A 16619-nucleotide genomic window follows, 5' to 3' on the forward strand; every position below is an offset into this window, starting at 1 on the left:
GCTCCAAATCAGGACGAAAGAGCACTCCACCTGGACTCATCTGACGTGAGGAAGACCCTGAGAAGGGTCAACACAAGGAAGGCTCCAGGCCCGGACAACATTCCGGGGCGGGTACTTAGGGAGTGCGCTGATCAGCTGGCTTGTGTACTAACAGACATTTTCAACACCTCGCTAGACCAAGCCAAAGTACCATCATGCTTCAAATTTGCCAACATCATCCCAGTGCCAAAGAAAACCCAGATCTTATCACTCAACGATTACCGGCCCGTTGCACTGACTCCTATCATAATGAAGTGCTTCGAGAGACTGGTTAAAGAGCACATCACCTCCAGTCTCCCCTCTTCATTCGACCCCTTTCAGTTTGCCTACAGGACAAACCGCTCCACCAGGGATGCCATCTCCTCTGCGCTTCACCTGAGCCTGACACACCTAGAGGAGAAGAACACCCATGTGCGGATGCTGTTCCTGGACTTCAGTTCAGCATTCAACACCATCATCCCACAACATCTGGTAGACAAAATGGGGCTTCTGGGTTTCAACACCCCCCTGCGGAACTGGCTGCTGGACTTCCTCTGTGACAGACCCCAATCTGTGCGGATAGGTCAGAACAGTTCAGATGTCATCTACCTCAGCACGGGCTCCCCCCAAGGCTGCGTCCTAAGCCCCTTGCTGTTCACCTTGATGACACACGACTGCGTCCCTAGGTCCGCCACAAACCACATCGTGAAGTATGCTGACGACACAACGGTGGTGGGCCTCATCAGGGATGACAACGACCTGGCCTACAGAGAGGAAGTGGAGCAGTTGGTGGGCTGGTGCAAGGACAACAGCCTGGTCCTGAATGTTGACAAGACTAAAGAGATCATTGTCGACTTTAGGAAAAAGCAGCCCAACCATGCCCCACTTTGCATCAACAACAAGGCTGTGGAGGTTGTCAGCAGTATCAAGTTCCTAGGGGTGCACATCACAAACAAACTCACCTGGTCCGTGAACACTGCATCTCTGGTTAAGAGGGCACAGCAGCGCCTGTACTTCCTGCGGAGGATGAGGAGAGCCCACCTGCCCCCACCATCCCTCATCACATTCTACAGGGGCACCATAGAGAGTATCCTGACCAGCTGTATCTCTGTGTGGTGTGGAGGCTGCAGCGCTACCGACTGGGGTAGTGTGAGGAGGGTAACGAGGACAGCGGAGAAAATAATCGGGACTACACTTCCCTCCATTCAGGACATTGGCCAGAAGCGCTGCTTATCCCATGCTAAGAACATTACCGGGGACCCCTCTCACCCCCATCATGGACTATTCACTCTGCTAGCCTCTGGGAAGAGGTACTGCAGTGTGCGGTGCAGGACCACCAGGCTCCGCAATAGTCTAGTCCCCCTGGCCATTAGACTGTTAAATGGTCAATCTAACATATAGTTAACTTAAATCTAAACGGCTGCTAATTTGACTTTTGCACTAGTGGCAGTTTTTTTTATAGCTTGCCACTCCTTGCACATTTGATCTCTGCACTATTGTTACTTACAGTGTTATTACTACAGTGTTATTGTTTACAATATAATGGTACTGTGTACCTGACTTGTTAACCTGACTGCCCATCTTGCACATCTGGTTAGCGTCTCTTCTTGCACTATCGGCACTATGGTAAATAACACAATACAGCTTTATTATATCTGTACACTGAAGGACACTGAGGGAAACTGTGGGAGTCAGATCCATCGACATTTCGTTCTGTATACACGTGTACTAGAATGACAATAAAGTAGATCTGAATCTGAATCTGAATCTGAATCTGAATCTGACACAATGCCTTTGCTTCCCCAAAAGATGGTGTACCCCTTCTCTCTATTACAGTTATTTATAAAAATACTCCTTTTTCATATTTCTCTTCTATGAAATAATGAAAACAAACCCAAACTCTGCTCATCTATGACCCAACTCTTTTTAGGGTGTACTATTATTCCTACTGTAATATTGTATCTGTGGGTTCCCAGAAGCATGGACTTACCCTAAATATGGATGGGTACAACTGTGTCATTTTTAAAGCGGAGATAGAAAGTGAAATGGGAATATTCCCGAGAAATCAACCAATACAAATGAGGCTTTTTTTTTAGCAGGTGAGGCAGAGTTTGGGTGTATCTTTTGTTTCCCTACTACAAGTCCCAGACTGCTTTGTGACATACATCCAGTATATTAGGTAGACCGAAACGCAGACACAATGGACAGAGTAAAAAGAAACAAACAAGGATTTAATTAGAAAATGTGCTCCGTAATGGGTGGGAAAACGACCAACAACAACAAATTAATCACAGTACATAAAATACACAGCTGGCTGGAGGCCAGAGAGAGGTTGGTCCACAGCGAGATCCAAGAAGACAGAAGGCAAGAGCTAAAAATATTTTTCTTTTAATAACCCGACAACATCTACTGTCAGAATGAGTCAACATAACAAACTTGGTAACAAGTTTCAGGTGTAGAGAGTAATCAGTCACAGGTGGAGGCTCTCCAGCCACTCCCCCCCAGACCGGTGCCCTCTATCTTGTTTAAAGATTGCTGATTAGTTACTTACTACTAGTCTACCTTTTCATGATATTCTAATGCTTAGAGGTGGGATATATGACTGAATGCCATGATAAGCAATTTTAAAACAATAAAACACTTGTAATATTTCAGTTGATTGATAAACATTCCAGAATCATAAAAAGATAGGAAATGAATCAAATTTCAATTCTCTTGCAAAATGTATGTATTCATATTCTACTTTGAGGGAATTCATGTTCCGTGCAGGTGTGCACAGTCGATCCACTCCCCCCTCTGGGTGAAGATGGCATGCAAAATACTGACAATTCACCCAATACAGGTGCTAACAGATTTATCTGGGCACCGGCCCTTGGTTTGAGCTATAGCTGATAAAATTGACAATGAGTTCAAAATATTTTTGAAGGATACTATGCTCGTAATATATGACTCAGAGACGTATAAATTATAGCCAAAAAAACCTATATTGTCAATCTTATTTTCGGTATAGCTAAAATCTACTTTCACAAATGTAAATTATTGGGTAGAAAAAATCTATTTCATGACGTTTCAGAGTGAGGTAAAATAAAAAAAAAAACATTATGTCCATACAGCTTCCCCACGACTAGAAGGCTATTAAAAGGAATAATATTTGTTAGAAATATTGGTATTTTTGTGTAACTTATCCGTCCCTCCTTGGCATGTTTGTTTATTGTCAAGTCAAGTCAAGTCACATTTATTTATATAGCCCTTGATCACAAAAATGTCTCAAAGGACTGCACAGGATTACAATTACAAAATTACACAAGCACCTGATCTTAAACCAGCATGCGGGCAAGGAACAACTCAAAAACCTCAGTGTGAGGAAAAAAGAGAAACCTTGAGAAAGGACCTCACATGCGGTAATCCCCCTTCCAGGATTGACCAGGGTGAATTACAATTAGCATTACTGTACACATAATAGTAAACATTAGGTAAGATGTTGAAGATGTCCGGAAAGAGCATGACACCAACGACGCCCCCAGCCTGTAAACTAGTCCAGAACGTCTATGACGGCCACGACGCTGCTTCCCATCACTGCCAGCTGGTAAATGCAGGAGTTGACATGCTGCAGGTCAGACGCTGGTCCGCTATTTGTATTTATTATTATCATCTCTATTTATTTAGATTTTTTTCTAGTAATCTGGATTGTTTGAACAGTTTTGTTATAATGTTAATGCAACATTGCAGTAGAATTTTTTATGAAAGTGTTAATGCAAATTCAATAAGTAAGTTCAATAAAGAACAAAAAATACGGGTGGTTAATGAACGGATTAACCGCGAAAATGGCGGGAATACTGTACAACTGAAAAGAACTGTCCGTGGTGCTGATTACACACTACACCCTCGGTGCTCTCTTGGGTCCTGAACTCATAAAGAAAACAACATTTCCGTGCATATCGTAGTGGACTGAAAAAAAAATAGTCAATGCGTCGTTTTAAATGCATTAAAAGCGCAGTGTTTTGATTGTTTATGGATTTTTTATGCAGGAAAAAAACAGAATAGTCGCCCCTATATTGTCAAGTGCACGAGGACTTGTTTTTAGCATGCAGAAAGCTAACCGGTGACGCGGGTGCGTGCCGAAACCACGCGTGTGTCGATCCTCGCTGCAGTAACTCGATCGGACAGTCTCGCCAGATTATTTCGCATCTTGCGTTCAGGATCCGGCTGCTTTTGCAAAAAAACAGCCTTGGAGTTCTGGAGAAAAAAAAACCCGCAGGACTGTTTCTACATTTGTTTTATCTTAGTGCATTTTTGTGAGGTCTTAATTGACACAACAATTTTCCTCTCTCCTCTAAATAAAAAAGAAAAGAAAAAAAAAGAAGAAAAACGTGCAGGCTTCGCGATGCATCATCTGGAGCTGGCGAGCCACTAAAAACCAGGACGAGGAAGACGGTGAGGATGACGACAACGACGCCGAAATTCGCCTCCGAGTGCTCCGCGGCCATGGCGAAGCCCTCAGCCCTCGTTCGCAAGCTTTTCCTCTGGCTTTTCATCGCTGTCAACCTCCCCACCAGGTGAGCAAACTTCCTCTTCATTTTTTGTGTGTTTTTTGGCAACGATTAGCTGCCTCCGGTAGCTAGCGTTAGCTTCCTGTTAGCATAGAATGCTAACAGCAAATTAAGCTAAATATAATCATTGTCGTTTTCTAACAACAACCCGTCCCTCCAACATTCTTAATATGTGCGTAATTATGAATTTCAAGTCACACGGAAGGATTTCTTAGCCCACGTAGAACGTCATAAATCCTATTTTAAAAGACCTGTCGTTTGAAGAAAAAAAAATCACATACGAGCTAAAGTCATGCTACAAATAGTTTTCGCTAATCTGCAAGGATCAAGTGTATTTAAGTGCAAAAGCACTTTGACGTGAGCGTGATGACCGACAACAGAAGGAGAGAGCAGCTTGGGCAAGCTCTGAAATGCAACAAAAATATTTTTTTTCCTCTCCCCGTTTCAAAATGGCAGACGGTTGCAGAGTGGAGGTTAAAAAGCATAGCAAATATGCAGGAGTCGTCCCTGCACTTTGTGCTGGAAATGCACCTCTTACATATTATTTATGGAATTATTGAAGATGGAGAGGAGACATGGTTGGTCTTCTGTTAGTAGAGAGGGTTGAGAAAACACAAGTGTAGCACCTATGCTCTCAGACAGTTGAATAAACGCTACTGGACTAGTTCTAGGTTTGTTGATTGGTAACATTTAAAACACCAGGGTCAAAAATAATTTGAACGAAAGACAGCATTTTAATGAACATGGGACAAGACGATAGACAACATTATATAAATTATAGTAAAAGGACACTCCTATTTGGTTTAACCCTTATGTTGTGTTAGGGTCTCCAGTGACCTGTTTTAAAGTCATACAATGTAATAAGTGATGTGTGTCAGGGGCCACAAAATTAAATTACAATGGGAATGTATGGTTATGAATGCATACAGTCTTTGTTAGGACGTTTTACTGACCATATTAAGTGATACTCCTTTCTTTATGGTGGTCAGGACTGAGTTAGTGCCCGGGTCAAAATTTGACCCTCTAACACTGGTTATTGGTGCCAATTTCTACACAAACATGAAGATTAAGTTTGGTTGATCTTCGTTTAATAACCCTGATTTATTTCGATTTCAGTTTAATGACTGGTTATCTATTCTAATTTTGATGTATAAACATATTAGTTGCAAAATTTGGTTTTATGCCCACAGATAGGATTTTAGAATAAACCTAAATCAGTTTTTGTGTCAGTAGTTAAAGTCACACAATAATACCAGGCAAGGAAATGTCTCACCTGTTCTGACATCAAAAAGGGAGACCTATCTGAATTGTATAGATCCAAGGAGAACATTTTTTGAGGTATTTTGAGTTTTCCCTGATTGATTTGGGCTTTTGAGGTGGTGTGTTTGAATTAAAATCGATTTAGTTCACTTTGGCCGGTGTAACATGCATTCGATTTTCTCATTATATTATTATTATTATTCACGGTACCAGAGATGAATGTAAGGGAATGGATAAAACAGAAAAGTCATCCTGAAAGATATATGCGCAAACAATGTTTGACAAAGGAAAAATCTCTTGGTGTACCTGATGATGAAACAGACTTTGAAAAACTTGAAATAAATGCGTAACACACATTTTATGTCATTTTATCGTGTTCATAGTTGTCAATGAATGATCTGATACATGGCCGCATGTGTTCAACATTTGCCACTTTCAATGCTTTGTTGGAGCTGAGAAAAAGTCAAACATACTGATTCTTAACAAATTAGGCCTTCACATTATACACAAATACATATGGTATTTCCTCCACAGCCTTCTTTACCTTTATAAGCCCTGAACCATTTCCATGCCTGTAATACGCTTCACACTTCAATGACTATTCAAACGAATCACAACAGGGTTCATCAAATAAGCAAAGAAAACACAATTCCAGTGTTTCTCTAAGTGTTGTGTATTTTTACCCAATGCTAAATCTATTCCACCCTGGTCAACCTGGAAGGGGGATTACTACTTGTAAGACCCCTTCTCAAGGTTTCTTATCTCCCTCATGCTCAGGTTTTATATTTTTTTCCCTTGCCTGTAGGTTGGTTTAAGATCAGGGGATGGTGTAATTGTAACCTGTGCAGTCATTTGAGACATTTTGTGATTCAGGTATATAAGAATAAATGTGATTTGACTTAATTCTGGGAATCCCTGGGTTCTCAAAGTTTATGAGTCCATCGTCCAGATTAAAGGAATACAGTGGAACCTCGGTTCTCGACCATAATCCGTTCCAGAACCGATTTGTTCGATCCTGGAAATTACTTTTACCATTAAAAATAATGTAAATCGTTTTAATCCGTTCCAACACCCTGAATTTTTACGATGAATGTTAAACGGAAACATAAAGCTAACCCAGGCTAATCGTACGTTCGCGTTATCGTAATCTTCCGTACGAAAGATTACGCTAACATGAACATGTATAAATAAAGAAATCGGGTCGTTTACAAGTCATTTAGCACCCGGGTCTCCACAACAAGTGGTGAGCGGTTCATTGGAAAGGGGGCTCCTTCCAACACCCTGAAAGTTGGGCTCCGTTCCAACACCCACATAAAGCTAACCCAGGCTAATCGTACGTTCGCGTTATCGTAATCTTATGAATTGGATTTCTTACCTCTGTGGTGGTCAGCAGGAGGCGCTCGCACACCTCCTTCATATTTGGCTATTATTTCTTTCTTAAATGCAATAGTTGTACGCACTACTTTTCTTTTTTCACCTCTAGCAACTTTGCTGCTTGCACTGACTTTCTTCGGAGGCATAATAAGGGGCTAAAACACCTGTACGCCGCTCAGCATCGCACACTAGCGTACGCACTCACACATTACCGGCATTCGAACTCCGATTTTTTGACTGAACAGCGAAGCAAGAATTTCTCGAAATTTTTGGTCGGACTCCGATTTGTTCGAACTGAGAGGCGTTCGAAAACCGAGGTTCCACTGTATTCCAATTCATCCCACAAACTTGTTGGATTCTTGGTCTGAGATATCTCACCACTCGGATCACCTGAGACTTTTAAATGTCCAAGGAATCGAGGAAATTTCCCTCGAGGGGAAAAAAGCCTGGCTTAAACTTGTCTAGTTTGTGTTTTTTGTTCTTGAAGAAAAGCAGAGATTTGGTTTTCCAAGCAAGGTCTTGCTAACAATTGCTATTGATAATCTCAAATTCTGTCTGTCGTCCACGCCGGTGTGCGTATTCTGCCCGAAATGAACAGCTATGGAAGACATGCTATCGGTTCTTGCTATGATAGCTATGATGTCTTCTTTTTACAAAATAATACTGAAATAGGGAATGACAAATCATTGTTTGCTTATTACAATAATTTATTTTATTTGATTAATTTAGTTATATGATCAAATTGTATCCTGTTGTGCACTTCTTTTGTAAATACTGTCGGTTGCAAAGTAACTTGCATGTCAATTTCAAGTCTTTATTATGTGTTTATCCTGGAGTACATGGGCGCCACCAGGCTGTACTTGCCCAAGACACACCACAGATCCGTGTGGTTAAGGGATCCAACCAACCATGTCATTGCTATCAATGACAATAATGACTATTCTATTCTAAAATATAACAAATCGTGATAGTGATGCCAATATCAACAAAATATCCCACTTAAAAATGGTCTCCCTTCATCAGTTACCTGTAAATAACTGATTCAAAATAAGTTGTTTGCAGAGTAATTTCATAATCATTTCGCTAAATACAGCATATAAGAATGTATGGGATATATTAACATTCAGCTATGTGACGTAGTTGCAGTAATAAACTTGAATAGAAATGTTATTATTTGTGCATTTTTTTTTAGTTTAGTAGACGCTCAAAATAAGGAGAGAAGACAAACTGATCTTAAACCTGCAAAGAGAACAGGAAATGACTGTACAAGAAACTGTCACCATGACAAATACCAAATCTGTTCTAAAAGCGAGCTATACATTCCAGACCGCTGCTCTAAGGCATATAATTATTTCATATATAGTTGAAAACGTTATAAGAACTTGTACCAATTTCCCGTTTTTCCCCTTATAAACCTTTAGGCCAGTTTACAAACAATACCTTGTAAATATTATAGATCGTAAACTTATTTATATATTTTAAGTACGTTTGTATGTTTAACCTCGAGTGAGACGTCTAATCTCATTGTGTTCTCTATGTTGTTATGAATGACTATTAAGACAATTGTAGATACTCCACACAGTATTTTCCCTCCATCTCAGTTCCCTTGCTGTTGCCTATTACTGGCAACTGGAAATTGTAAAAGTATGATAACCTAGTTCATTATCGTGATACTTTTGCGTAAGTGCCTAATTCACTTTTTAGCCAAATCGAGAAATTTGTCTCAGTTACCTTCCTATAAAATGCTGCACAAGTACCAATGTCTGTCAACTAATCATATTTTAGATGACAAGACAAACGGTAAATCTGCCTAACTCATGACATAGACATTTTTTCTACTGAGATGGGCCTTCTTTTATAAAAAATACCTAAATAAGACTTCTGCAATTATCTTATTAGTGTTATGTCATTATTGTGCATATATATAATGGTAAATGAAGCGGGGTGGATACTTGGGTAGGATCCCTTACTACTAAGGTTGTAGTGGGCACTATTTCCTGTGGTGTGTCTTGGGAAAGTACAGTCTGTCCAGGTAAATAAAGTATTACTAATGAAAAATAATGTTGTTGTTTCGTCGCCAGTATCCCTTTGTGCATCCCCGGAAAATCTGAGATTAGGCTATGCTAATTTTGAACGAGTCTATCCAATTCATCACCAAAGTATTAAGGTCAAAAATTCGGATTCATTTGAGAACTTAGGGTGTAGAGGTGGCGGCCTCAGCCATGACGCCAGTTGGCTTGGCGATAAAATCCAAGTGAGACCATTGCCAAGGCGATTGTACGTCACTTACTTGTATTTGTGCCAATCACTGCTGTCTCGGACTTCTTGAGTCTTTTTGGATCTTAGAGTAATATCAAAATGATACATTTAATGTAGTCTACATGTCCACGTTTCAAATAACTGAGGTTTAAACTTCAACTGTTTGCTTTGCTATTATACAACCCCAATTATTGTGGTGTTTGTGAAATGCAACTAGTAATGGCAAGGCTTCTGTTTTGTTGTACTCATTTAATTGCATTTGATCTGGTTTCAATTGAAACTGTGATTAGCCTGATTTTCCCTGCCAGGGGTGAGTTAAGAATATAGCAACACTGACCCACTTTAGATGATGTTTTCTGTTTTTTGCACAACTTTTTTGAGCTTAAAAGTAGCCTTGACATGTATAAGGATTTGTATTTTATTTGGTCACGGACTGAAAAAGTGACTAATTGTACACGTAGGAGGACTGTGGTCACAATGTGACATCCAAAGCGGGGGCTATTGTTTTGCTGCATGGGCGGCAAACTCATTTCACGTCCAGCGTTGGTAAGCACAAACGTTCGTTTGAGTCGATTATTAGGAAGTAAAACATGCTAACGCATGCCTGTGTTCGCGTGTTGGATACTAATGGATCACACTTAATGATTCGGTATTCCCTTGATTTATGTGTTTAATCCGTTCCATAACCACCAGAATTAATTGCATTTCCGCAAAGTAGGAACATATCAGTGTTTCCCATAAAATTTTGTGAGACCCTGGTGGGTAGACAGTCAATAACAGGGGTCGGCAACCTATGGCTGGCACGCGAGGGGTATAACAGTGGCCCGCGAGCAAACGGCAAAATAATGTTTTTTTTTTAAAGCTCATTTACCTGAAATTTAGACATTTTCAGTTGTGTACCGTGTTATTTAGAAGCTTTACTTGAAAAGCGCTATATAAATGCAGACCATTTACGTTAGCGCCCCTCCGTGTGTCAGCGCGTGGTTGAGCTCCGTGTCTTAACCCAGCCAACGAAACACACACACGCGCGCGATAAATGAACGAATCATGATAGCTCCTCGAGCGAAAACATCTTGTCCTTTCCAGCCAGCGTGGAAAGATAACAGGGGCTTCGTGCAAAAAAGGACCGTGCTGTTTTGTGCATTATGCCTCGAGAGTGTTGTACCTCGCGCATCAAGTGTTAAATGTGATTATGAGACGTAACATGAACATGAATTCAAGGCGGGGACATTAAAGCGTGCTGTGTCCAGGTAGCAAACAAACACAGACCCTAAAAACCTTTGTCGCTGCTAAAAAAAACCCCATTGAAGCTATCTAATATATTGCTCACTGAATAGCAAAGCACGGAAAACCATTGACTGATGGCGAATATTTTAAAGAAGCGTATGTGTGAGTGCGCGCGCGTGTGGGCAGGTGCCTTCTGCATTGCTGCTGTTATTTCAAGTTTTGATATTTTCTGTAACAAGATATCATTGATGAATGGTATAGTAGCTGACCATCTGACTTTTCTTTTGATTGTAGTTCATAGTTGATGAAGAATGGTTGATTCTGGTTAATTCTTGTGGTTAAATAGTTGAAGTCAGAATGGCTACAGGCCTTTCCACACATTGTTCACATTCATATCTTAATTGTTTTAATTGATGAATAAGAATAGTGGAAGATAAATAGGTCAGTTATACCAGTGTTTTACAACCAGTGTGCCGTGGCACACTAGTGTGCAGTGAGACCTCTTCTAGTGTGCCGCTGGAATTTGTCCTATTTTATCTTTCCCCCAAAATCAGGCCATTATTCAGTATTTTTGCACTCTTCAAACGAGGAACTGTAATAGTCATCCATATCAGTAGGTGGCAGTAGATTTTTATATACTTTTTATGTACTAATTATCTGCTCTTGAGGTAGCACAGTACATTTAATAACTTAATTTGTTTAACAAAGCGGTTTAAGATTGCACTGTAAAAAATAAAAACATAAAGCACATCATTCTTTTTTTATTTTAAGTATGATTTTCTTCTTTTTATATACAGGGATCAGAATGGAGATTTTCATTTTCAGCTGAAATAGCCAGGGTCCAGAAATAAAGCAGGGCGGAGACCCCCCCCCCCCCCCCCCCCCAAGCTCCTGGGTTTTAGGCAATTTACTTGTCCAAAACCATGCTTATATTTATCATTTAAGTAACATTTTTAGAAGATTAAAATAATTTGACCACATAACTGATTTTTTTGTAAATACTGCAAGATAAGTTCAAATGCAGTTCAGTCCCTGCAGCTTGAGCAACAATGCGGCCAATTTTTCTAACAGCCGCCAGGGTGCGCCAGAGCAATAAAGGAAAGAGTGAGACAGTCGGATTTTGAATTTGTTTGCTACGCAAGAGAAAAAGTGAAAAAGTCGGAATGCCTTTGGGGTTCAAAAACAGCGGAAATCCGCGGATCCGCGGAAAATTCTGATCCCTGTATATAGTAAGTCATAGTTAATGACTGGAGGTGATGTGCTCTTTAACCAGTCTCTCAAAGCACTTCATTATGATGGGAGTCAGTGCAACGGCCGGTAGTCGTTCAATGATGAGATCTGGGGATTCTTTGGCACTGGGATGATGGTGGCAATCTTGAAACATGATGGTACCGTGGCTTGGTCTAGCGAGGTGTTGAAAGGTGTTATTTAGTATATTCTCAGTACTTCAATACTCCAACTCAATACAACATTTTATTTATATCTGTACATTCAAGGAAACTGTGCGGGTCAGATGTATCGACATTTCGTTCTGTATACACGTGTACAAGAATGACAAAGTATATCTGAATCTGAATCTGAATTATCCGCTTATGAGGTAGTACAGTAAAATATTTGACATAACTTCATTTTCAAGCATTTTCGACAGACTGTGTGCCACGGAACTTTTTTATGAATAAAAGTGTACCTTGGTTCAAAAAGGCTTGAAAAACACTGAGTTATACGATTAAAATGTCTACCCATGTTGTATATTTGGATTGGTGTAAAATGACAGCTCTGTGGGATATTAAAAAAATGTTGTGCGAGTCATTAATCTTGGTGTGGCACACTGATTTACAAGGAAATTTGAAAGTGGCACTCCGCACCGAAAAGGTTGCTGACCCCTGGTCTTTAAGGATCCAGGGGCATGGTCCCCCAGAAAAATGTTTGTATATTTTAAATTTAAGCGCATCAATGTGGTGCATTTCTATGACGAAATCAAGAAAACTGGATCTATAATAAATGTGTTCCCTTTTAAACTATTGAATCATAAATGCACTAGTTATGAAAGGCAATGACACAGCAAACAATTCACTCCCACAAAGCATGGTAAACAGAAAAAAGGAGTGCGACGGGGTGCTAGGCAAGTTTTTTTTTTTTCGCGGAACATTAGACTCAAACGTTTTTTTTTTTAATATAGTATAGCACAATTTATCTGTTTACTTGTACGCAGTTTCCCTCATCGAGGTTAGTTTGATGCCGCAAAGCATTGTGAGACTAGTAGTACAGGCACAATTGATCCCACCAAATTGTGGCTCACTTGCCATAAAGCCTTTATTATTGGCTGATTTCTCCACGACATTTCCATTCCATTAAATAAACCCGTAGCGAAAATGTGATATGCTTCTGGAAAACCATGTATGAGCACACGTTGTAACCACACAGGATACATTTACCAAGCAAACAAGCAGGGTACTTGGTTGTCGTTGGTGAGTGACATTCATGAAATCATCTATTATTTAATGTCAAAAGTTAAATGCAAAGACTACATTTATTTTCGCAAGGACGTTGGACAAGCTTGCCCCCCAAAATCGGTTTGTTCCCAAACGGCATGTGATTTGATTGTCAGTAATCTTGAAAACGATTTATTCTGATTGCTCCAATCAGCGGCCAGGAAACAGAAAACTGCTCTTTGATGGTTTAGGTGTAAAGACGCTTGAAACAGTGACACCTTGATTCCATGAAGTAGGCATTAATCCGAATGACCTATTAATAGAAGGAATTTGTGATCCACAAAGGATGCAGGGGTCAAACGGCAAAAGGACAGACAAAGTCTGCATTGTGATCTTTACAGATAGTCATATCATTACTGGTGCTAATTATGTTCCACAAGTTCCCATCGATTAAAAAAAAAACAGTTTGCTACAAAAATGATTTGAATGCTTTGAATGAGAAATTTCAACACAACCCCTGTTGATATAGCGCACACAGACGTGTACGTGTACATGCATATGCATGAAAAACTAACTTTGACTCCGGCGTCTCGACGGACCTTCAGGTACTCAATTAGTAGGCAAGACCACAGATCTGCTCGTGCAAAAGAACACATGGCTCTTCTGTTTGATCTTACTTGCATTTGGAGCTTTTCCATGTGCAAAGAAATGCAGTTGAACCTCTTTTAAACTCCCTTAGTGGATTAGGATTCCACTGCAATGGAACAATTCACATCCGGGCTGTATATAACTTAAATCTTGAGCTTAATCATTTTCTGCACTACAAACAATTGCTTTCAGAACCTTCTTTTTTATTGTTAGGGACTCGATGCACAAACATCGCAGAGATAGGCAGGATGCCGGGCCCTTTCTTTTGGTCTTGATCAATGTAGAGCAATGAACACAAACAATATTCAAGCTTGAATTACGCATGAGGCAGTGGCTGCGTCAAGCTCCATCATCCGTTTCGCAGCTCACCCAGATTTTTATTGACAAAGTTTGAAGCACACTTACATGTTCAAGAGACAGCCTCGCAACAAATACAAGGAAACCACAAAAGTGTTTAACTCCACTCGGTCTGCTCCTGCCTGCATTTTAAACAGTCTCTCACAAAGACCAGAAGAGGCCAAATGTATGATAATTAATAAATGAGTAAATATTTGATAAATCTTTGACATTTTCCTGGAAGAGCTACCCGGTTAACATAATTAATTCGTGATACATGGACCTGGTTGTCCGAGTGGAAACGGATGGTGCACATTTGCTCTTGAGGCATCTATGTAAAAGTCAGGTCAAACCGTTATTGCTCTCAGCCTTGGAACATAAGCACTCTATCAGATCTTTTACCTAGCCCTCTTTTTTAATACTTTAATATTTTATCCAGAAGCCCCATTCCCCATGTAGCCCTCATAGCTTTGAAAGCTCAGAGCTTGTTCAAGGTCAAGTCTCTGCGCTGTGGGCCATCTAGCCAATCTTTGCTGGAGCTTACTGGATGTGGAACAACTCTGCACAAGACTGGAATTCAATTTCACATTCTATATCAAGTTCTCAGATTGACTCTGTTGGAATTCGTTCATTGCAAAGAAGTTTTCAGTGATGATTCTGGGAAAGAACTGTCACTAATCCTGTCAGTCTTAAGGGGCTTGTAGCATCTCACAGATGGCAGCAAGTCTGGATGAGAGGAGTCCTTGATAATGTAGTGGGTCAATTCCTCCAGACTGGGCAGAAATCAGCCCATCATTATCTGAGCTATGTTGATTACTCTGCAAGCTTCTCCTTTTTGTTGCTGTGCACCCGGCATACCAAACCTGATGCCGTATGCAAATATGAAATTAGATCAACAACATAAATTCAATTGAATTGTCTTTATTGTCATCGAGATCAACATTGGGAAACACTCAACTTATATGCTTTCACAGTTTTGTGCGCTCGTTTAGGGTGGTGATGGCCCTGAGGAAGAAGTTCATTGATTTTTTTTAACTTTAAGATGGGATTTCTTTCTCTTTAATTGGTACTCTTCGTGACTTTCATACCTCCTAAATAATTCATACATTACTATCTGTCAGGGTGAAATGTATCTAGGGTAAATGTTTATTTTACAAGACTCAAGAAGTGTAGATTCAATGGATTTTATCAAAATTCTCAGCCAGTTAAATTTGAATTGATTAGATCAACAGATTGTTTCAAAATAATGTGTTATTCAAGCGTTTAGCGTTTTTTTTTTTCAACTACCGTAAACGTCAGAGATCCATTTAAACTGAGCTGGCAGTGAATGATTTACCGACCTTGATGAAGAAAAGCCTAGGAAACGGTTCTGCAAAACAAACTGACGGTTGCTTCTCCTCATTTCAGCTCCTTTCAGACCGATGACGACGACGAGGTGTCCAACAAGACATGGGTGCTAACCCCAAAAGTGTACGAGAGCGACGTCACTCACATCCTCAATGGCCTACTAGACGGATACGACAACAAACTGAGACCTGACATTGGAGGTAAAATGTGTTTATTTTTTACAGAACAAGTTTATAACAAAATTGGAGGGCTTTTTCAGTGCAAGCTAAACACATTAAAAAGGTGAATCTGTGCAAAATGATAAAAGTGTGAATGAGCGAGCGAGTTGTCTGTCCCTGTGTGCCCAGTTCAGGGTGTCCCCTGCCCACTGCCCGATGATTGCTGAGATGGGCTCCAGCACCCCCGCGACCCTACTGAGGATAAGCGGTGCAGCTAATGAGATTAGATGAGATGTTAAACAATATCCTAATTATTTTCAAAAGGTGCATATTCACAATGGCAGTTGCACGGAATATTATGCTCATAAACGCTGTAGATGGGAGTTCAAGGTATCAATGGCTTTTGGGAAGAAGCTGTTTCTCATTCTGTTGGTCCTTGCTCTGATGCACCTGTAACACCTTCCAGAGGGCAGCAGGTCAAAGATCTGGCACCTAGATTTGCCTGTCCTTGATGATGTTTTGTGCTCTGCTAAGGCACCGAGTGGAGTAGATGTCCATCAGGGGGGAGGCCCTACCACACAGATGATATGCTGTGGTGCTTTCACTGTCACTTGTCTCTTAGAGGGTGCATTAGATATCCGAACAGTAAACCCCAGAGATACAACAATAATTTAATCTGAGATGGGGGTCCTTGAGAGAAATTGCCATATGGAAGGGACAGAAAGTTATGCTAATTAGCTATGTATGCTGATTAGGTACGCCAAATTAAAACCTGATGATGATGGCGGATTAAAAATAAAACTGATTTTAAAACTTCCACATGCCCTTAAAAGCAATAATCAAGAAATAAATTCCACTTCTAAAAGTTATCATATGAAAGGAGTGCGCAATTTAAAGCAGAGATAAAATATGTAGGACCACGATTGAGTTTTGGGCCCCGAACCAGTTGAGAAACACTTCCTTAGAAGACTTTGTGGCTTTGATCCCTTACTTATTCTTAACAATCGTAA

The 16619-nt window shown here is 40.3% G+C and overlaps 1 protein-coding gene across 6 annotated transcripts in view; it reads left to right on the plus strand.

Annotated features, from left to right (window-relative positions):
* The first annotated feature begins 4118 nt into the window (after window positions 1–4118).
* The window catches only part of gabrg2 (gamma-aminobutyric acid type A receptor subunit gamma2), a 79404-nt gene continuing 66903 nt past the window's right edge, over window positions 4119–16619 (plus strand). For all 6 annotated transcript variants that reach the window (XM_088320894.1, XM_088320891.1, XM_088320895.1 and 3 more), the window contains exons 1-2: window positions 4119–4574; window positions 15512–15651. In XM_088320894.1, coding sequence (XP_088177020.1) covers window positions 4459–4574; window positions 15512–15651 — 256 coding nt within the window. In that variant the 5' untranslated portion in view covers window positions 4119–4458. The remainder of the gene's footprint in view (window positions 4575–15511; window positions 15652–16619) is intronic.

This window comes from Urocampus carinirostris, chromosome 17 (genome assembly GCF_059441175.1).
Source record: "Urocampus carinirostris isolate Australia breed hairy pipefish chromosome 17, RoL_Ucar_1.0, whole genome shotgun sequence".
NCBI classification, from domain to species: domain Eukaryota; kingdom Metazoa; phylum Chordata; class Actinopteri; order Syngnathiformes; family Syngnathidae; genus Urocampus; species Urocampus carinirostris.